This window comes from Echeneis naucrates, chromosome 11, assembly GCF_900963305.1.
Source record: "Echeneis naucrates chromosome 11, fEcheNa1.1, whole genome shotgun sequence".
Classification (NCBI taxonomy): domain Eukaryota; kingdom Metazoa; phylum Chordata; class Actinopteri; order Carangiformes; family Echeneidae; genus Echeneis; species Echeneis naucrates.
Genome location: NC_042521.1, coordinates 13,470,044 through 13,494,172, shown reverse-complemented (window position 1 = coordinate 13,494,172; position 24,129 = coordinate 13,470,044). Strand labels below are relative to the sequence as shown.

At 41.5% G+C, this 24,129-nt stretch overlaps 1 protein-coding gene across 1 annotated transcript in view; it reads left to right on the top strand.

Moving 5' to 3' along the window:
• csmd2 (CUB and Sushi multiple domains 2) overlaps nucleotides 1-24,129 on the top strand; it is a 200,744-nt gene that overhangs the window by 16,210 nt on the left and 160,405 nt on the right. Inside the window, exon 3 of the mRNA XM_029514850.1 lies at nucleotides 7,847-7,959. Coding sequence (XP_029370710.1) covers nucleotides 7,847-7,959 — 113 coding nt within the window. The remainder of the gene's footprint in view (nucleotides 1-7,846; nucleotides 7,960-24,129) is intronic.

Below are 24,129 nucleotides of genomic sequence, written 5' to 3'. Positions count from 1 at the left end.
CACTACTAATTGCCTAAAAAGAGAAGAAATGCACTTCCCTCAGCTGTAATCTATGGGACTGTGAGACACAGACGTTCTCCTCGTGCACCATTTGTTCCCTGGCTTAGGCAAATCCCTGGCATATTTTTCCAGCCAGTGTTGATTCCCGCCCCCCCCCAAGTGTTGCTGCAGTTACGTTTCTCTTCCTTGATTTCTTCCTTCCCCTTTACTTTCTCTTGTTTGTTGTCGTGAGATATAGAGCATCGCAATCTAATTAGTCATCCGAACACCTTGTGAAACGTGATAATGGGGCACATCTTTAGCACACAAACACACACACACACACGCAAAAACCATGCTCTGTCAAAAGGATTTACCTGGCATGTTACTAGGCATTTGTTGAATGGGACCAGTTGCACTGTGTTCATTTAGTTGCATGAAAGATGAAGGTAACACGGCATAACCTGCTGCTCTGATCGATTCCACCAAAAAGGATGCAAGTCAGCCAGTTGCATGCAGTGCAGTGCAAAGATCTGGAGGTCTGAAACAGGAGAGATTGATTCAGTCTTCAAAAAAGACGTAATTAACAGACAAAGGGCATTAATGCTGAGATCAACAGGTTTAAGGAGAAGACTGTTGACTGTATACGGACACAAGACAAATGTGTATCGGTGTTTGTGAGAGCCTGCAGCTAATTCTAAATTGGAACTAGTGCTTTTTGGTTTCAACGACACACAGAAGAACACACATCCCACTATCCCCTCCGCCCTCTCTCTCTTCCCTCCCTGTCTCCTTTCCTTTGCGGCTCTTTGATCACCCTTGCCACAGGAGCAAAAGAGGAGCAACGGGCAGAAAATAAATAGCATTGGTTGGGCACTCCATCGGTCACTGTGTCCCTATTAGCCCTGCTGGCTAATCAGATCTTCCACCCACTTGTTTTGGAGTTTATTAGCAGCTTCCCTCTGTGGATCTGGGGGAGAAAGCAGATATCACAGTGACAGAGTGGTTTTGTACAGTCAGTGGTCATATGCAAACATCCTTTCTGGTTATTCACGTATGAATCAGAAACCGTATGTCCAAAAATATGTGGCTGTTACATCGTGTGATCGTTGAACTCTAAAAAAATAAGTGCACTAAAGTGATGCTACAAAAGCTTGCTCTACTCTTGGAAGAGTTTCCATAGATTTGCTCCCATTCATCCACAAGTACAGCCATGGAGTTGGGCAATGATGTTCAGGATCAAGGTGTGTGCAAGCCAGTCAAGTTTTCATCCACCAAAGTCAGGGTGTGGATTCACATGCAGGTTTTCCATCATGCAGAATTTGGAGAGGGCTTTCCCACAGTAAAAGCCCACTGCTCTCTATAAAACATTATTGTATTCTCTAGTACCACAAGTCCAGCCCGGTCGTAGATCTTGCTGTTCAAATTCATATAAGTCCAGTGTTATTTCCCCTGACGCTTATTTTCCAAAAGTAATTGTTCAGTCAGATCCTCACAAGTCTACGTACAGTTCAAGAATGTGTATTTTATCCTTCTACCCCAAAACACAAAGCAAATAAAAGTATGGATGAGCTTTTTGGAGATGTAGAACTCGCTGTAAATCAACATTCAAAAATTTCTTAAACCATTTTAACCAATGTAGAATATTAACTTAACTTCCAGCACTGCGGCTTCCACGTCAACAGAAAGGGACGTTAGTGAGATGAGTACGTCAACCATTATTGATTGGTTGAGGCAGGGGTGGGGTGGGGGGAAAGAACAGAAACACAATGTCCATCTGGATGAGTGAAAAGGTCTGAGAGTAAGGGCCATGAGAAACAGCGGCTGTAAACAGAAAGCACCCACATGCTTTTGCCTGCTACAACGTGAGGCAGGGACAAAAGCAGAGCGGTACAGCACGAGAGGAGGAGACTCGGCTGGTTAAGGAGCGATTGCCTGTGCGTTATACTAAGCGGCAAATGGCTGCGTTTGATGAGATAACATATCCTTTTAATCGGAAAGACTCTGGGAAAGGCAACGGTGCACTTAGGCGTTACCCAAGTGTGCATTAGCGGTCTTGGTTTGTTTGTTTTCACTTTAATTTCCATCATGTCATACAGACTGCACGTCGCTTCATTTTGTGAACTCTCTGACACATCAAGGCTGATTCATCAACAAATAGTCTGATCCATGTGCCATTTATTTCAGCTGCGGGTTATATAACATCTTTCCTTACGCATAACATCATACTTGCTGTTTGGAGAGTTATATCAGGTACATAAGTCTATACAGCCACTGTGTTTACTTTTGCACCTGCCAATAGAAGCACAGTGATGACTAAAACCCTCGTAACATTTGTATATATATTTAAGAAAATAGGGGCAAATACCAGACACCTTAAAATGAGTTTATTCTTCAACTAAATGTGCAGAAAGGAAGGCAGCCAGCTGGACACTGTTTGTGGTTACTGCTTCACCTTGTTCCCTGATTGCTTTCAATTGAGTCTCATGTCTGCCCTTATTTTCCCCTTGATCATTTACAACTTCCTCTTGTGTCATAATTGCTCTATTGGCACACACACATGCACACAAACTGAAGGACTGACCCGCGCACTGGGAGTAAACAACAGCATATCTCATGGCTCCCATTTAGCTTTGTCACTTTCCTAGGGCAAGAGTGGCATGGTATTGAATTACTTTTATTTTCTCCCTAATTGTTTTCTGCCTGAGGATTATTGCACAGCGATTTGTGTGGAGCAGGGAAAAACACAGTGGACGTGTAAACGTCACCTTGTTTCATTTGTCAACCTTGATTAGTTTGCTGCAAGTGTAATTGAGTTATGTCTCTACAAGCAAGATCAAATGAATAAAGAACGTTTTTTTTTTTTTTTTTTTTTTTGGATGAGGGGGTCGGGGGGGGGGGGGGGTCTGTGTTGTTTAAGCTTTTATAATGTTCATTTAAGGATTTAATGCGAGTGCTTGTAATAGCTCATTTTTATCTCATACATTGAGTCCATAAATGCACATCTGTCAAGACTATTACTGCATTTCCTGTTTTACTTGTAATTGTAAATACAAAACTGGCACCTAAAGTTATCCAAAGCATTGAAATAATAATTCAAATGCAGTGTGTGGCTTTTTATATTTGCATTATCTACTGAATATCCCACATGTACTACAAGCCGGGGTCGTGCAGACTACATTTTTTTCTTCACGGGTATCTATGTTGGGCAAATGCAGATCGCATCAGGGCAATGTAATACAGTGTTAATGTGCAGATAGCCTGGTGATAAACCAGTCACATCACTCACTCACTTCCTGACCAGAAGTAACTCCAAGAGCGAGTAAATCTGCACGCACATGCGTTTTGTGCAAAAAACCACAACAGCATATTTATTCCAACCGTGATGTACAATTAGACTTTTTTCTTGCATGGAGCTCTCTAACTTCTTCACGCACTCATATGAATAGATCTTTTAATTGGGCTGTTGATGACTTTAGCTATTCTGCACAACAAATGATAACTAATCAGTCCTGCGTTGCCACCCGTGTCTTTTTATGGCCCAAAAATGAGCACAGCTGATGAGTAAGGCATTTAGTCACTGACCCGACACTGTAAATTATTCACTTGTTTTCGTCGTGGGATTGTTTTTTTGTTTTTTTCCTCTCACCATTGGCACTCTCTCTACTTGGGAGTTCGTCTATAAGTTTTCACACTTCGTCACCTGCGTCATCTGTTCAAAACAGCTCAACAAGCTGGCAATATTTTCTCCTCCTACTCCTCATCTCCTTTCCTTCATCTTCATCCTCTCCCTGTCCATTCCTGTCTGATTTCCCCCCCCCCCATATCAGCCTCATGGTCTCGCCTTTCCCTCTCCTTCTCTGGAAACGCTGGCCTGCTAATGACTTCACTGCGGCTTGTCTCTCAGTTGGCTCTGACTGCGGTTGATTATTTCAACATCAGCATTCAGCATCGGAGATGTCGGAGAGACTCTCCCCACCCTTAGCCGCCCGACCTCAATGCGCAAACACCTTGTGATGTCACACGCATGAATATTAACAAGCACTTGCATGCTACAGCCCGTTCTCTCTCTTTCTCTCCCGCGCTCTCTTTTTTTTTTTTTTTTTCGCCCCTTCAATTCAGGAAGATGTCAGTGTTGTTTGAAATATTGATGGCTTGTGGGATCTGTAGATGAGATTTACAAATTGTTGCCACCTCCAGCTTGTTTGTTGTGGAGCCAGGTACTTCCTGGAAGATGTAATCTGATAATAAACTGCCTTAACAAGCACAAATCTCGCAGCTTGACTCTAAAACATTTCACAGTATTTTTTCTGTTTTCCATATTTACAATGACAGATATTTTTAAGTTCATATAACCATCGTGTTTGCTGTTCATACATTTTCAGGCTCTCAGATTAACTGAAATTGAGAGCGATGAAGGCGAACCATAAAACTCTATCAAAGCGAGATCGCGCTCTTGGGCAAAGTGATGTGGTACATTACAGCTTAACCAAAGAGAAAGGATGAGAAGGCTGATAGAAATACAATCTAAGTGCTTGTGAAAGTCTTCCTATTAGCTGGAGGAATCAAATCATGTGTGTGGGAACGTGAGTGCCATTTTAACCTCTGCAAGGCTACACACTTTTCTTTCACTGTAAGTAGAGCCAGTGATGACTCATACGCACACACACACACACACACACACACACACACACATACAGTGTCTCAATTAATTTATTTTCACATTTCTGTCATTTCTAAAAGAACCACAGTATTATATTTCTGTTTAATTTAGCAAGGAGAATATTTTTTCAACGCCAAAAATATACAAAAAAGCTGGAATTGGATCCTTTCATATGCATTTGCTAATGTGTATATGTCTGTGTGTGGGTGTGTTGAAGTAGCTGGGGACTGTTTCTCAGCATTGGTGTTCGTCTGATGGGTATTAGGTGGAGCTTATTGATCACCACAGACCTGTCCTGGCCTTGACAAGCTGGTCAAAAGTGGAGAGCATACACACACAAACACACGCACACTGACACAAATACACACAAGGATGCACATTGTTCTCCAATCTGCAGTTCAGCTCCTTCTTCCCCCAGTCTCTCTCTTCCCACCCATCATTTATTGGCTAATGTCTTCCCTCTACTCAGCCATCAAAATCTTGCTGCTGTATCTATTTTTCCTTTTTTTCTCCCCCTTTTCTTCCTCCCCCATCGCTCCATCTGGGAGAGAATCTGCTGTATCAGCACTATGCTCGCCTTCCACCCTTGAACACACACACATTGACTGAGTTTAAAGGACAAGTGACCTCATTTAGTCACTTCTCAGTTTACAGTGGTAAACACACATATATTTGAGGGTGGGCTGGATCACAAAAGCGCACGCGCGGGCGCGCACACACACAGGCATGCTTGATCATTTTTAAATGAATGTGTTTTTGTGCGTGCGACTGAGCATGAATCCCTGAATAGCTGTAAAGCCTAATGAAGGAGTTTCCCACCATGACTCATTCTCAGTTCAACTTTGCCTCCTGCTTGGAGTTCTCACTTTGCCACATACTGATGCATTTCTCTCACCTCCTTGCTTTTCATATACCGTCCTCCCTCCGCCTGCTCTTCAGCGCTGACATCTCCTCATTACAATATCTCCGCTCTTTTCCCTGTACAGTCATCTTTCGACACACAATGTCTGTCTCCCTCTCTGCCTGCCACCCCCTCCACCCGTCTCTCATTCCCATGGGTAGTGGTTGGATAATTGGAAGCAGAGGTTCTTCACTGAGATGATCCTGAGGCCAGTCAGGTGGAAAGCCCTCTTAATAGACCTCTGCTCTCTGCATGTGCACACATATGCACTTATGAAAACACACACATACATCACATATTCTTCAGTGTGGAGGCAACCATCCGAAAATACATTTATTCTTCTCCTCAAAGGCCCTTATTTCGCAGATTACTCAGCTTTCCATATAGTAGAAGTAGCCAACATTTCCCGTATATTTGCAATTTTTTTTCCTAACTTCTTTATTTCTTTATTCTCTTACTGCCCTTCAGTCTAGTTCGTCCTCCCACCATCAATTTACTACTCACTTGAGACACCCGGGCTGCTGAGCCGTTCTTTTTTTTTTTTTTTTTTTAAGGTATCACCCAGTATCAATCATATCTTGCATCTATTTCTCAATGACATTCAATCCTCCAGATGGCTTTTTTCATAATATCATCTACACGCCTAAGCTTGCCAGAGCCCACATCACAGTATTTAATCCTTCTTTTGCCTGTGAAGCCTGTTGTGTGTTTTCTGAAGGTATCCATTTTGTTTTCTCTTTGTTCAGAGAAATGACTTTGTGCCCTATCTGGCTTAAGCCAGAAGATCCCGATTTGAATGTGGCAAGAATCCCTTTCTGTTTGTAGACCCCCCAGTCCCACTTCTCCACCTCCGCACATCTTCAGCTCCTCCATCATGCCCTGCAGTGTGCCACTGAACCAAGATGGCTACCTTCCAACTCAATTTGTGGTCAGCGACAGACCTAATTGCATGAACATGTGTCCCATCGTTTAGCTGATATCCCACCGTGACAATCTCACAGTGAGGAGTGAAATCATGCATATATTAAAGTCCTCTTCCCTTTTTGGTTCAATTCATCTTTCCAACACTGGTGTTTTGCAATTTTTCCCAACCTCCAACATGATACTCAAGGATTAAGTGAAACACAGAGGCCCGCCTTAACACCTGGAGATAAAAGAGGGGGATGTAATAGTCTATAAAGAGTGGGATACATATGAGTGAGAGAGCAATTTTGGGAACAGAAAATGAAAATTGAAAGACACACAGGAAAAGAAATTTCAAGGATGAGCTAGAAGTAAGATGGACAGCATTGCTCTTTAACGATAACTGCAACACAGTCACGTCTAAGCACAGATGAATCAACCTGTGATGACTATCAAATACATGTGGGACACCTGTTTTTTTGTTGTTGTTGTTTGTTTATTTGGTTGTTTTTTTTTTTTTTAATAAGCAGGAACGTGTCTCTGAGTGCTTTGAGTATGTGGGAGGGAAACATGTGAAATGGATTTAATCGCTGAACCTGTTGAAGCTGGTACTAAAAGCTAATAAGCCAAGGCTCATTACTCAAAACCATACAGTAGCTTGTTTCCAGCACAATTTTAGCACACTGCTTATTAAACCCTCAGAGATATTATTTGTCACAGTATTTCATTAAACCGCTCCAAACATTGTGGGTTTGTCGGGTTTTACTTGACAATGCTTTGACTGAATCATTGTACAAGAATGTTATGATGGTATCCTGTTAGAATGAGAGACCCCGTAATTTGTCATTTAATACGTATTATATTTTTTTCTAGATAAAAATTATGGATTAAAAAAAAAAAAAGTCTCTTTGCAAGGTGCCAGCAATCACTGTGCAACAGTGATATAAAAACAGGCTTTAAACACATTTATTAGTTATTTACTGCTGCTAAATGTAGCCAGAATCTCTCGTTCCAGTTGAACTCCACATATAAAAACTACAGGGTTGGTTATTAGAAATGGATGTTTACTCAGAGCCTTCTGTTGGTACATTCCCCCACTGGCTGCTGTGTTTCTAATTCACTGTGGGTAAATTGTCGCCGTTACTCTGCCTTCACTGATGGAGAGAAATTCGCAGAGGTTTTGTGTCCTGTTGAGGTCTTGGCATTTTAATAATTTGTGGATGATTCAGAGCCTCGTTACACCAAAAAAGTTATCCTTGAATGCCTGAGGGAACAGCTGGCTTGATGGAAGCGGGCTTCATACCTGACCTTGTAACCAACTATGTTGCTGATTGGATCTTCTATTTATTTATTTATTTTTCTGTCTGACCGTTATTGTCCTTCTGTCCATTTGTTCTCAGGTTAACAGGGTTCCAGCTACCTTCACCAATTGTGAGTACAGGTGCCAGGCTTACATTGTGGCTTCTGTCAGACTACGCAGTCAGCGGGCAAGGATTTAAGGCCGTCTATGAAGGTAATGCAACTTTCATGTTTTCTTTCCATATATATGTATGCTTATGTAATTGATATCCCTTTTTTTACTTTGGCAGAAATGTAGAAGTGATGCATTTATGGCCAGATCAAAGCCACACTAATCACGACTTGTATTTGTGATTTTTTGACTTGTGTTCAAGTTTCAATTCATCTCCACATCTTCGCTTTCAGTAATTTATGCTGTTAATTTTCTCAGTTCAAAGGAAACATGTTTCACTGCAAAACCTCGAACAAAAGGGAGAAAATAAAGCATGAAGGACAGAATGTGGTGAAGAGCATTGCTCATATTCCCGAGCAAAATACTGTAGCTGCGTGTACTGAACTAATTGTATCAGGCGGTGGTTTTAATTCAAAGCCATTCCATCCAGATAGGTTATCATCTCTCCCTTCCCAGGCCAGGACAGGGACCTTTATCACGGTGACATGGAATGTTTTATGACCCGTGGCGTGATGATATTAATGATGGCACTCTTCAAACCCACACAGGAGGAAAGGCGAGCCTGGGGAGGAGAGGGGAATACAAGCCAGTGACTAATTAGGCTAATTACCTGACAGGAGTTTGTCATTCGTTTTGAGATATTGAGAGTGTGGGGATGTGGCTCGATGGATTAACATCAAGCGACTCGGGGGGGCCCAAGACCATGTTCCGTGACTAGATAAAACCAAAGATAAAAGAGAAAAGACAGTATTTGTTAACTCCACTGGGAGGCAATCGGGGCATTCGGCACCTTTTTTTCCCACCAGTGAAAACAAAACTGACAGACTTGACAAGCTCCTGACCTTGTATGATGAAATTGTCTTTTGCTGCATGTATGTTTGTGGAAATCTTGAATCATAGGTCATTATAGCAATTTAACACAAAATATATATTGTTTTTGCTAGTCTGAAAACTTTTAGGACTTATTATCAGTGCGGCTTAGAATATAAGATCCAAAATATTGCGGTTGCCCTGGTACCAGGGGGATTGGATGAAGGATATTGAGACTCTTGAGCACTTGAGGGCATGAGCGCAAAGCCTTAATTACCTTTCATTGTCCTCACATGGCACATGGCAGATCAAATGCAATGACTCATTGAGAAACAGAAAGGACCTCGCCCTGCTGACACGTGCTGCTGCCCTGTGGGTTAGAGGTGATAAGCAAAGCGCAGCATCAGTTTACTGTTTGGATGGAAGGCCACACAGTTGGCTTTTGATGATATACGGCGTGTGCCTTCCTTTGAAATGAAGCGCTGTATTTCTTATTCCTCAAGTACGGCAGAACCACAAGCCCTTTTCTTCATATTTTGCTATATTCTATTCAAGTCTTCCTTTGAACCATTTTGACAATTTCTTCATGGCCCTTGTACAGTAGCTTCTTTTATTTGCCATGCCGTGGAAAAGCCTAAAACGGCTCCCTGGCACAAAGGCCAGAAATAATGAAGCTCCACCCGGTGGTTACACCAGTTTTATCTGGTTAGAGATTAGAATTTACATAAAGCTTAAAATCAGATGGATGTAAGATCAGACACAATAAACAAACAGCACCTGCAGGGTGTATTCTATGCTGACTGAAGTAAAAACTAAATGGGTGGACTATAAATATGTAATTTTCTGTGGTATTTGTCCATATGAAGTAATTCGGTGACATGATTAAAGAGCATTTTAAGATTCTTATTTAAAGTCTGCCCAGTTCAGTTTCACTGCAGAGCTCTTCCTCTTCTTATTTGGCAGTCCTCTTTTTGCTGTCAGCAGGAGTCATTTGAAGATTGAAACAACTTTCCTTCTATTGATATTCCCAGGAAGCAGCGAAACACCAGCAAGATGTCACAGAGCCAGGCACATTGCTTTGTGCTACTTTGTATGAAGTCGATATGAGCCGCAGTTTGACTTTGATTTGATTAGTTCACAGTTGGAAAAAGTGCACAGTGGCCAGCAGGGAACTGGTCTGAGAACAGGCAACAACCAATGATTGCACAGATCTCACAGTGTCTCTTCTCGGGCAGTTAGCCGAATCTGTAGCTCAAACTCTGTTCACCCTTTTTGCATTTGGTTTTTTTTCTGTCTCTATAATTGTTGTTTATTTAAGCAGTTTGTTGCACTCCATTTGAGCCAAAGATAGTCATAAACAAAGAACTTTTTTTTCTCTCTTCGAACTGCACACATTGCCCTGTTTTACAGCAGTAAAATGGGACTGATGACAACATGACTATATGCATAATGGAGTTCTACAGTACATAATTTATTGTGTGACAGAAAGCACTGTTTATTACTGTGTGCCGATAGCTCCTCCTTTGCTGCAGTCCTTAATGGACCAAGCATAACCAGTCTGTCAAATGATTTAATTCCAGGGCATCTTTGGTACCCCTATAATTTACCATTTCAGTGTTATTTTGCAACACAAATGCTCACCTGTGGATTCAGAAGGGAGCAGCCAGATGTTTAGCTTTGCCTGATTGGACATTGATACAAATGCTAGAAATAGATACAATAAGGATGAGTTAATAAACCTCCTTTCACGCGTACAAATTCTCCGCTCTCAGAGGAGCAGATAATTTGAATGTTGGCTATATCAGTTACAAAAACATGGTTAAAATTGTGCTATCTTTGTTTTATGCCAAAGCTTAATGGACAGGAAACCACTGTCCTATCTTTAGCTGCCCATTACATGTGAGCCACTGCGTTGCCAAAGATGACAACTGTTGTTCTTGGCTTTGTAGTAATATAGTGCTTGTACTTGGCTGCTGTCTGGAGGGGATGACTGTATCCCTCGCTATGATTATGTTTGTGTCCACATATATGCATGCATTTGTAGATGTCGCTGATTATGCATGTGTGTGAATGTTACTCACTGGACATCAAATCCATTCTCTCAAACTGGATTAATGTCCTTTTTTTTTTTTTTTTTTTTCGTTTTCTCAGCACTGCTTTTAAAACCTCAATATTCTATGGCCTCTTTTTTTTTTTTTTTTTTTTGAGGCCTGTTCTCACCATCCACCATTTCGGTGTGAGCCCATCTTGTCTATATTAGATTTCTGTTCTGTTTCAGCCCACACTCAAATAAGCCTAAGTACTGCATAGTCCATCTCCCCAATACGCCATGTAATGGCTGAGACCACTCTGGAATCACTCCCCTCTGATCACCATGGCAACCAGCAAACTCTCTTTGCTGTCTGATTCTTCTCTTCCTCTTCCCCATCTCTTTGCAAACTCTTTATTCATGTTTAATCTGTGGCCATAGAGAAGGAGGCTAACGGAGGCAAGGGGAATTAGAAACATTTGCTGAGCTTCTGAAAATATCAAATGGGAATAGAGGAGGAGTCTTATCTCTTCATGTCTTACTGCATTCCTCACGCGCCGCCATTGGACAGTTTTTTCTTTCTTCATCTTATTTTTTCCCTCCTCCTTTAGTCCTCATCTTCCCCTTTCTTCTGTTGCACCGAAAATCTCAACCACACTGGCTCTCACATAGTGTTGCCGTTTCCCTAATTTTATCACTCGCTCTCCCTTTTGAATATTAAAGTACCACGATGATTATCCAGTCATGTGTTGCCATGTTTCTCTTTCGTCTGTGTCTTAGTTGCATAGTCAATGTGCCTCCCAACTGGGTCAGTTGAAGGGAAAGAGAGAGAAAAAAAAAATAGAGAGCCCTGCAGCATGACTAAAACAGTCTGCCTCCTCAGCGTTAAGTCAATGCAGGTGTCTGAAATAAGAAAAAAAGGCAATATTTTACAAGTCTTGGTTGGGTTTTTTTCTAAACGTGACTAAAGGAGCAACAGAAGGAGTCCTCCCAGGAACCCTTCTCCTGCATCCATCAGATCTGATCTACAATATTGTCTCTATCTACCCCCCTTGACCAACGCCACCCCCACTCTCCTCCTCATTCATATGGGGGTGGGGGCGGCACCAGATCACGGTGATGAGAAAGCAACGAAGCATGGGGGAATTGGTAGCCTGATTGAAAAATTAGACCTGCCACCTTAAGTCCGGGAGATGGCCAACCATAAATGTGATGACGGAGGTGACCGTGGATCAAATCTCACAGTTCGGGGACTAATGCACTTTTTAGCACATAAAAGATTGTTTCCTGTTGCTTTCTGGGTTATGAGAGGTGCACTAAAGTAGTTGTTTTCCAAACAGGAATTTACACAATGAGGACCTTGAATTCATATTCAGCATCATTCATTTGTCCTGTTGTGGACTGTGCTTTTTTTTTATTAATATATAATATTATAATATATATTCTCACCATATTAGCAATGCGGCCTGTGCTTTAGAGTTTGTATTTGGCCCCTAAAAAGTCAGTCACTTTACAAATTAGATGTGACCACTGGCCTCCAGCATGAAATAATCATCAGGCTGCAAGAAAACAAAAAAAAACAAAAAAAAAAAAGAATGTATACACTACCAGTTTGGAGACACCTTTTCATTCAAAAGAATAGGAAAGTGTGTCCAAACTTTTGACTGGTAGTGAATTTATAAATAACATGTGCATACGTGGATATAGTATAAAAACTGTTATCTGGGCAGTTGCCAATTATTCGTTATTACTTTAAGTAATTTACACAGCGTTTACATTTGAAGAAGGGTTCGGCTGTCGCACATGCAGTTTGCATGGCTGTGTTGCCATATAATTCCACGGATGACTTTGTAGCTGTTGTGGACCTCTGGCTCTGTCAGGAAGCATTAGCATTGGTTAAATAGGCGCTTCCAGAGGTTTGGCACACAGTTGCGGGCTATTGTCATATTATTGTCAGTGTTGGGTCAAAACAAGCTCAGCTAAAATGGAGCTTAACTTGAGATGAAGTTCATTTAACATGGTGGAATCAAACAAGCCACGAAGGTATACACAAAGCTATGTAACAGAGGACTTACTGTTGATCAGCTTTCCTTGATTCATTAATGGGACTCAAAACAGGATGAGAGCCTAATGCTTTTTCCCATTGTTTCTAAGTGTACTGTTCTCACATTTACTTCACACTGGCCACAATGGAAAATACTATATATTACTATATTGCAACATTAATTTGGACTTAACTGTGAGGGGAGGGCATAATTAAAATGGGAACTAGATTATTATTTAAATCAAACTGATTTTTAAAGCTGATGTTGGACTGTAACACGACAAATTTGAATGCAGTGACAGAGCATTACAGTGAATAAACGGTTTCATAGTGTCCGCTCAGCATAAAGCCCAAAAGCTACTAACTTTTGGAACGACAGTAACTCGGCTGCCCTTAGCACAGGTGTTGAATGCACTTTGCGCATGAGTGCGTATGAGCCTAAGTGTATGCGAACACATATGTGCAGACATATCAGCACGTCCTCAGCAGTGAGAACACGACGGCTGATGCCCCTGCGTGTGCATGCTAATTCGTTTCCTCGTCCTGCTTCTTTCACCAATCTGCTCGACTGTTTCCATTGAGGCTTGGTCTTGTTGGGATGAAGGGCAACACAGATGATGGCAATTACAATAATAATAATTTACATTGTGCTGTCATGACGAATCAACCTTTATTTATGCCGGGAGTCTAAATTGGATACGTGAAAGAGGCAGGAAAGAAATAATTCATTTCATAAAACGAATCCCAATTCTAATATTGTATACTTCATTCCATGGCTTATTGGTTAATTGCTAACAGCTTTTTCATAACTAGCGTGTACTTTTGTAACGGAGTAATTCTCACCTGCAGCAGAACAGATGAGACTTAGTGTTCAGTTGCTGATTAATAACTTGATATTCCTGGAATGAAGGACCATGCAGCCAGATGAGGGTTCAATTTGAGCCTGTTTGGTCCATTCACAGAAACTGAACCAGCTCTGAAAGCTACTGTTGCTCAACTGGTGTGACATTTTAATATCAACCTTTAATGTGACCATATAACCTGGAAAAGATGAACTTTGTAGAGTTTTCATTTGGATATTAAAGTATAATATTGATGTTTAATTTTCTTTTATAACTTAATGCAAACTAGCGCTTTGATTCAGCCGCTCAGCATTCACCTATGTGTGGCCTGTGATTTGTTATTTCCCATTATTGGCGAAGATACAGTGATTTCTTCAACCCACTGATTGAGTTGAGTGGAGTCAGACAGCAGCTTCATCATGCTGCAATGCTGCCCATAGACTATACAACTTAGCACCATGCCAGCGGGACACCTGGCTGCAGTTTAGCTGTCATCAATGCCATTGTTTGACTCAAAATGCCTTCCTGAATGAAAGTTTATTAGATTGAGTGAGGCATTGTTTCACGAGGTTTAGTAGCTAGGTAGCAGAAATAAGAGTTGGTTTGGAGACCTCACTATGAAAAACTGAGCCATTTGGGAAATAGGAAAAACAGCTGTTTGAGAAAATGAATATGCCCAACTGTTGAGAGCAGGAAGTGGTGTAAAATGCTGAATGAAAGAACATGAATAAGGATAAAGGGCGTCTAGTCGCTTAACATCCTGTATTGTTTTTTCAATTTGCCATAGCAGCACCAAAGCCTTTTGTAAATTGGATTTCAAATGGCAGCCGTGTTAAAGTTCAATAGAGCCTTTAACACAAACCAACTGTACGACATTAGGGACATGTAGGTGCCTCCAGCCTTGGCCACTGTTGTGTGTCAGGCATATTAAAATTCAATTTTTCTGTTTACTTATGTCTGCCTCTCACCATGCAGAGACTCAGAGCTGGTATTTCTATGCCATTTTGCTCGAGCCTATGTTTTTGTGATCCTATATATTGAATTTTATAAAAACTAATTCAACATCGCAGCCTTGCAAGTCCTCTGTTAAGCCCCTCTCACAAAATATATAATTTTTTCAATTATAATTTTTTTTTAAAATATAAAATATCTCACAAATTTAGTTTGCAATTTCTGCATGATTTTCCACAAGCCTATTTAAACCTGAAACCACGTTATTTATTTTTTCTGATCCGTTGCTGCACGTTCTTAAAGTTATCTATAAAACACCAGCTTCGGTAACACTTTTGATCTGAAACGTTACTGCAGTTCTTTTAATTGAGTGCACATATTATATGACTCTTTTTTTTTTCTTTTTTCTTCTTCTTCTTCTAAAATACATTTAGTCTTTTATTTTTTTATTTTATTTTATTTTATTTTTTTTTTGCACACAGTAGTCCAAAAGAAATCCTGGCCGGACTGTTAATTGCACACCTGCCCTCACAGTGGGTCCTATATATTTACTGCACAAATGAAGAACTACACCAAGCAACAACCGCCCTCTTTATGGATCTTGGATGTGATGGTGCAGCATCTGCTCCAGACACCGCCAACGTGGCGTGTCATATACACTGTAACAGGAAGAAATCCTCCCGCAGAAAGAGTTTCAAGAGCCTGGACTCGAACATATGTGAAATTGGAACCCAGGTCTGGTAACTGCAGTCTTACTGAATGTACGTTCTCATTTTCTTGGAGAATGCGTGCTGTCTGGCACATCCGTGTAAGCAAAGCTTCAGCTCTGGCAGATTGCAGCTGTTATTTGTGTCTGGCATGGGAATCGGCCGCCAGCGTGTCCGACCGTTAAATGCTTCTGACACTTAATTAATGGCTGATTGCTGAGCGGCAGTTCTTCGTCGACCTAATGAAGACCGTTTCAGCTCCACGCACAGTCACACAAACACACACAAATGCTGCATCTTGCATGCTTGCTGTCTTTGACAAACACACACTATACATCAATATTCCAATACTCCAGAAACATTTAGACAACTCTCCAGAACTGCAGATAAAATTTGTGTGTCTTGCTCACAGTGCATTTATATTTATAGTCTGTTTTTCATCTCTATCACTGAATCAATGATTAGCTTTTTTTTTTTCTTTTTTTTTTTCAATAATTCAGATGAGAATTTTTTTCTCTTTTCTGGCTCAAGTTCTCTGTATCTTGTATTGTACATGGAGGCACTTAAATGTTTTTGACTTCTAAAAAAATCTAAATTATTTGCATAGTCATCAGATGACTAAATTTGAACACTAGTTCTTTACGCTTATTTTGAGTGGAATCATGCATGATATTGTTCTCAGCCTGAAATGTCTTGTTCAAGTGTGTATCCAGATGAAAAAGGGAGAAGATGTGCTTGTTAAATCCCTTCCAGCCGCCTCTTTTCCTGCTTCATATTATGGTAATATTTGATACTGGATCCCCCATCTCTCCCTATTTGGGATTATTTTTCATATTTTCTTTATTTCTTCTTTTTATAGTACTGACATGAGCTAAGAGAGCTCTTGACAGTTCCCATTGCCCCGCAAGTCATTGCCAGGCGCATCCGCTCAGCACAGCACTGCAAGACACACTTGTGTTTTTTGGGTCTCTACCCTCATTCCTTTTGCCCTCTATTTGTTTTCTGGGTGAATGGGCGGAAAGACAGGATGTAGTCTGTGGTCAGGACAAGCAGTTGTTTTGCTCTCCAGATGAAAACAGCACCCCCCCCCAACCACCACAAACACACCATAGCTGCGATCAGACATGCGCACAGTAGACATCCAAGCACAGCCATTCACACAAGCGGACACGGGAGTGCACACTCAAACGTAGCATGATGTATCTGCTGCTTGGTGGAGCATGCACAGAAAGGTCACTCTTCCCTGAGAACTCCGGGCTTTGGTTGAATTTTTTAATCTTGAAGGAAAAAGCCGATAGCTTTTCGCAGTTCATTGTAGCGTTCATACAGCCCACGAAGACACCTGTTGCATGTGCACACTGTGTGCATGACACAGTTTATGTTTGTAAATATGTATACAATAAAGTGTGTGTTTGTGTGTGTTAACTGTATTGCAGCAGCAGACATGAATGAATGACTTCAATGATCACTCATCTTTGTTGGAGAAATTATTATCCCTCACTCTGTCACGTAATGCATCATCCAACAAGAAACATCAAAGCCTCTAGTGTCTGTGTAATGCATAAATAAAAGAGGGGGGCTATGGGGGGCAGTCTTAATCACACCTTAATAGTTAGTATGAGATAAAACAAGAAAAAAGGAGGTGCCTCTAAAACACTGGAAAGTAAAATCAATGATTAAACCACATAAAATAAGTTATCTCACATTTAAAGAAATCTATAAACGTGTGTTTCTCACACTCTGTCAGCTGTTGCTTAGGGGATGTTTGGCCAAGGGATTGGCACAAGCAGAGTGTGTGCGGTTATGTGCATGTATATCGTGGCGACATGAGAGCACATTTGTGTGGGACTTTGCTGAACACATGTTGGCGGATCACAGCAGAGGAAGCCTGTCCCACAGCGAGGAAGTGCGTGAGGTGCGAGCAGCACGACAGTGGTGCAAACTGACAGACAGGCTGAGGCAAATACGAAGGCAGCGGGTAGGACGTGTCGGCAGTATTGTGCCTGTCTTTGCGTGTGCAGCTGGGTGGTTTTTCTAGGTTGTGGAAGGTTGTCTGTCTGCGCGCAGGCAGGAATAGGGAATGCTGAGGTGTTTTCTTGCATACCCGTCTTTATTTTTGCTTCTGTGAAAGGCCCTCTGTGCTCCTTTCTGCTTCAACGTTGACAGACTACATGCTGAAAGGGCCTACCCTTGCTGCATCTAAACAAAGAGAGGGAGATGTAGAGGAAAAGGGAAAATGCAAGAAAAGAGGTACCAGCTGGTTGAGAGAGGGTTAGAAGGAACTGAAAGGGAGATTGAAAGGTTCAGAGTATGGAAAGGCAAAAATAAAATATGGCAAGATTTAGCTCCGACAGGACTGACTTGCGACTGTGAGGTAATGACTGAATCTTTTGGGGGGGTCTTGTTCCTCCACGCTGTTGGCGATACACTGTCATGAAAGGAGTTCAGATGAACACTAGGAACACCACACGGCACATTTGCTGCTCTCCTACTCATCTTTCTTCCACAGCCATGCATTTTTTAAGGTGGTGAGCTCATCTCAGCCCCCGTCCAAAAGAAATAAAGAAACAGAGGATGCGAACTGCTCTCACCTACCTGACATAGCACCTCGTTTTTGGAGTTTGACCACATAAAATGTCATCCAAAACACTTTTGTCCCTTTACCTGTTTTGTTTGACTTCTCAAAAAGGTTGCTGGTGTTGTTATTCCTCTGCTGTTTGTGTGGGGCACCAGTCTGGCACAGTAATTCTGCCACTTTATGAAAGTGTGTAATTAAGCGCCTCAGTTGGCCCCTTGTAAATGTCATCTGCTCAGCCCTCTGCATCATAGACTTTGATGTAATTAATTCCAGCCTGAGATAACCCCCATCAGCCAGCTTGCTGTAAGTAAGGGTGATAGTTCAACCTTTGAATCCGAGCCCTCTTTTCAGTGAAGGGTGTTTGGACAAATCTAATTTTTTTGTACAGTGTGTTCTGAAAGTTCAATAACAGGAAGTGGGGCAGTGATCTAAATGACTTTATTCTTTTTTTCTCTGCTGGCAGAGAATAACTGCGGTACAGTAACTGAAAATCAAATACTATTATTTTGTTGTGGTTGTTTTGGTTTGGACTTGAAATTTTGTTGGGCCATCACTTGATTTTTCATGGATTTCTCGATGGTTGAAGATTGAATTGGCCCAATATGTTTTCAGTCACAGCGGAAATTAATTACTTTGGCTCAGTGTTGGACTAGTGATAACACAGAAGCCAATAAATTGCAGGGAAAAAAGTCCAGAAAAGTCACCTTGAGTGTTTAATGTGGAAACACAGAAAGAATTATTGTGTGTGCTTTTTATGGCAGATTGTCATGGGTGGATTTTATCAGCTGTAGCTTATTAACACTGCACCGTGAGTTAGCCAACCTCAAAATTGAAATCTTTGTTAGATTTGACCGCTTAATGTCTCAGCTCATACTCTTACCTCTCTTCTTTTTTGCAAACTTCTGTTCTACCGCATCCTCTCTCGCTCCATCTGCCTCACCCTCCCTAACTGTAATTTTTATCCTCCTCTCGCAGCCTCTATCTCTCATCAGGATTAGTCTCCTTTGCTTGTTAGTGTTCTAGCTCTTTTTTCTCCCTTGCTCCCACGTTTGTCTCTCCATACAATCCCTGTTTTGTGTGGATTAGTGCCCGTATTGTCCTCGGATTAGGGTGTCATTGTTTCAGAGCTGGGATGAAGTAGAGATGTGTGTCTGAATATGTGCGGGTGTGCATGTGCGTCCAAATTTGAGACAAAGGTGACAAATTTTCTTTTGTACATCACAAGGAAGAATGCCTCGCAGTACGTGACTGAAAGCTCTGGGACTTCTTTGCCCTTTTCTTGTGTTTCTAATTGGCTGTTGTCTTCTTCACTGCCAAGTGTCAATGGAGGGACTATGTGTACGCAGTTTTGGTAAAAGAAAAGCTTCTTTTAGGAGGGAATGGCACTATTTAGGGGGTAGGTACTGCGGGTGCGCAAGAAATTTCAGGCAATACCGTATCAGGCTTCTCATCTATTGTTTGTGACAGTATGATATTTAATGGCTTATTTACTCTTCTCTCCTGCAGGTAAATTGGTGTGACAGTTTATTGATCCAGAAAATGTTCAGCTGTTGGAGTTAAAAAGTTATTCAGAAAGACAATATACAGTGTAATCATGCTATCTCTTACGTTGTGTGTTTGTTGGCATCTTTTGGTTCCCCTCAATTGCTTTTTCCCCCCAATTAGTTTGATTGGAATTAAACTTTTAACAGCGTGAAGTATATTCACCGAAGACTCCAGCGTAAGCAGCTTCAATAAACCCGAATTTATTATTAAGCAGCTGTGTAATCTAATACATCATCAAGATTGCCTCACACGCATGTTACCATCCGTGATGAAATACCCAGCGACAGTTATGAACAGTAACCAGTGCATACCCCTCTCTCATTGCTTTAATTGATATCAACCAAATGGCTACTTCTTGGCTGCTGTGTTTTAATCATTTCACCGTTTACTAGGCTGCTGTAATGCACAGCCATTCATCAGACTGAATCTATCGATCAGCCATTACCAATACTCTCTACTCATCCCTTTCAGACATTATCGACCGTCAGGTATTCACTTGTTAGCCACCTAAATGTCAAAGGTCAAATTTAAGGTCTTGCAGATTTGTTCAGGGAAGTCATGAGTGAAGTCAAAGTTTTGTAGATCGAGTCTTCCTATAGATTTCTTGGTTGACATTTTTTTTGGTTGACATTGTGACTTTAATTGAATTACCATGGCCGTTAATATGCTCATGCTTTATGTTTGAAGTCATGGTTACTGACTAGATATGGGCTTGCTGATTGTTCTGTATTGGATTTTGAATGACTCAGTCCTTACTGTGATAAATTAAGGTGATGAACCTTTGCAAATAGCACACACGCATGACATACGCATGAGCCCGGGGGAGGACAAATACGGACAAAAATGAGCACTTGCGCACAAGCACTGCATAATATTGTTGCCTCAACAAAATCACATGGGTCAGTTGTGTTTGTCTTGCTCGGCTGCATTTCCGCTGTTTTGACGCCAACAGCGGAGAAACAGCCTGGGCCATTTCATGTTGATTTACTGGAGGGAAGGGAGACAAAAGGGAGGTGTCACAGAGAAACAAACCATCCTCCACAGACTGCCCAGAAGTAGACAGACATCTTCACGAGTCAGAGAGACGCTGGGCTTTTAGCTGATTTGTGTTCATCCCTCTTGATGATTTGTGCCACTCTCCCTGTGTGTCCCACTGTCCGCCTCTGTGTGTCGGCCTGACAGGCTCTTGCCGAAGCTCACGCCACAAATGTACCATCACTGAAGCGTAAAGGGAAAGCATATCTGTTTGTTTTGTGTCTGTCTCTTACCCATCATTTGGCATCCTCACCTGCTCTATTTGAGACCTTAATTCACAGTTGCTTGTGGTGTATGATGCGAGGACAGGGAAAAAGTAGGGATGGAGAGCCATCTTTATATTTTTTGGGTTGGGAAATAAACTGGCGCCTTCTGTGTGATTTCAAAATGGAATTCGAATTCACGTAATTGGGTGTGCAGCCCCTGTTTTTTTGAGCGATGAGATGATCATGTGGCACCTATAATGCCACTCGATTTAGCTGCGGCATAAACATGGAGCTTTTGTCCCATATTTCCCATAATGCCATGTGCATGGATTTAGAGCTTTGGGCGATTTCATGAGAGGGTTACTAGGTCTGAATAGTATATTTGATCACAGTCACTTTCCTTCTGAACCACATGTACTGTATTAGTGTCTGTTACAAAATAACGGTCTTAACTGCGGTTGAAAGGAAACAAAGAATCAAGCAAACATTGACTATAGAGCGATACATTCCCTGGGAACAATAATCTGAAATCAAAAGAAGGGAGCACGTTGGGGAATGCTGGATGGGATTTGGATGAAACAAGGAAGCAGTAATACCAGTACCATCAAATCACCCAGATTCTTTTGGGCTGGAGGGAGTAGAGGAAGAAAAGCAACAATACTCAGTATGTAGATAAGATGCTTATATAATGTACATCTTATGGAAAAGCATAATATTGAATAAAGCAAGTGTTGGATGTGGGGGGAGCAGGTGTGGGAGTGGGAAGAGGAGGTTAACTAAAGGAGAGGAAGGCATCCTCTGGTGGATTATCATACTGTGATTATCATAGTGTGTCAGAAGTAAAGAAATCCATATCATTATATTATTTTAGCGACACAAACAGATCCTGATCCTATAGTTCACTTGATGATTCTTCAAAAGTCGACAGGAGAGGCAACAGTTGACCTAAATGTAAACAGTTCAACTGCAGATATTGGTGGCAAGAGCATATTTTCAATGTGAATCCTTCTAGAAACAGTGGTTTTATCAACAAATTGGTACTTAGAGGTCTTTCACAGCTCCCGATTCTTTGCTAATTTAGTTTCTGTCTCTTGTTATTTTCTCATCTGGAGGCGAAAGCAGCTGAAGCTCTATTAAAAACAAACTTGAATGCATTTCCGACTGTCATACAGACAGACAGATTAGGCACTTGGTGTAAGAAATTGCGACCACAAGAAATAAGAATGACAGGATAATTTCAGTGGTGAAGCAGAGCTTATAGAGGCCGCACTGCGAGTTAGAGTTTAGCCAAAAGCAGAACTGCATAGAAGCAAAGCAGCTTCATACAGCCACACGATACTGAAAACTCTGACCCTGACCTTTATCCAAGAAGCTTTTAAATTCTTCACGTTCTTTATGAATGTTACATTTTCACTGAATAGATAAATATCAGCAACATATCGATGCATTGAAGAGGTGCAGGTCCTGAACAACATCTTGGCAGCCGACCTGTTTATACATTAGCAAATCAAAAGTATTTTATCTAGTTAACATTTTTTATTTTTGTTCAGCAGTGACTCTGTTTGGCTTGGGTATGATATGTGCAGAGGATCCAATTCCCATTCATATTCCCTTAGCAAATACCATAAAAACTGAAAATGAAGTTTCACGAGTTGTCGTATTGATTAATAAACCAGTAGAGATGGAAAGAGATGTCGCCAATAGTCGGTTAGTCTTTGCTGCTCTCCTCAGACAGACCAGCGGCCAATAGTTCCCTCAGGTTTACAATGTATTTGTGGTAGTTAGCCCTGTGGGGGTGGAGGTGTAGGCAGCTGTAAACCACTCTGAGGAGCAGGAATCAATACTGTTTTTGAGCAAACTATACATAATTCAGAAGTTGAGTAATAACTGCATATTAACACTCCATTCTGGGAGACTTCACACACCTGTCTGTCAAACAACTGGCAATGCTTGGCTGACTCTGGTTTTGGCATTTATGGAAGTGGGCTCATCATTAATGTCTTGCTCACCATACTGACAATCTGTGCGGATAACACCAATATGAAAGTAGCATTGTCTATATTATTATGCTCAACATTTCTGGAAAAAAATATTTCTTTTTGGCCTTGCATGATTAATACGGCATAGAACAGTGAATATGATATAAGTAGGGAATGAACAGATGTCAAAATCAGCCCCAGAAAACAAATAAGTAAATAAGTAACTGGATACACTTTTAATATCAGAGCCAGTGGGCCAGAAACAAAGAAATATTTCTGCTGAGCTCAAAGTGTGATGGATCTGGAATTTTCCTGTTTTTCAAAGCGGTAAACAACAGGAAGAGAGAGTAAGAAAGAGAGTTAGGGGAAAAGCCAAGGTTAAATGAAGGTATTGATTAATCTTTCCAATGCACCTTTGCTTCATCAAGCCATCGCTGCTCTATTCTCTGCAGAAGTCAGATAACAAAACTGATGGAAAAGTAAAGTGACTTGAAGGACATGTGGTCAATGGGATGCTGGACTGAATCCACATTTGCCCTGGTGACCTGACTGGGAGAGGCAGGCTTCAATACAATTATCAGGAGCATGTCTGGTCCTCACATATGTATGTGACAGAAGTTTTACCGCCATAGCCATAGACAGCAAGCAGTACATGGCCAAGAGGCTTAACACACAGCAGGGGATCTGCAGATTTGTTGCCATCTAAGATACGAGAGAGCATTTGTTTTTGTCGAATTCCCCACAAACCTGCATGTTTACGCATCGGCACTTCCCCTTCCACTAAGTCCTCTCCGGTGGGCCTTCACTGTTTCCACGGCAACCTGCAGAGAAGGGAAGAGAGGATTGGCTGAGGGGAGGCTAAAGCAAGACAAAATGCAGAAAAGCATGATAAGAGAGCAAACGGCATCTCGCGTAAGTATGCCAATATAGGCTGCCTCTGCATTATACTAAAGCTGGGTTACCTTGAATGTGGTATTGTTCCTGCATGTCGCACCGTATTGGTGAATGGTATTGATATTCATTTTTCCCAGACAATGGATGGAAATGTTTTTGATGACCCTGACCTTTTTATGAGGATTAATGTTCAGTGAAAGTGTTTTCCATACATAAAACTCTGCTAGACATGTGCATAGTATTGGTTACCGCTGTCGCCCCACAATAAGGAGGTCGTGCATTCGGTTCCCAGTCTGGTTCCTTTCTGTGTACAGTTTGCATGTTCTGCGTGGGTTTCTTTTGGATACTCCGGTTTCCTCCCACCGTCCAGAGACATACATGTCTAGGTCAACTCACTCACTCACTCACTCACTCATCTTCATCCGCTTTATCCGTATCCGTGTCGCGGGGCTGCTGGAGCCAATCCCAGCACACATCGGGCGAGAGGCGGGGTACACCCTGGACAGGTCGCCAGTCCATCGCCAGTCTAGGTCAACTGGTGACACTAAATTGTCCTTAGGTCTGAATGTGAGTGTGAGTGGTTGTTGTCTTT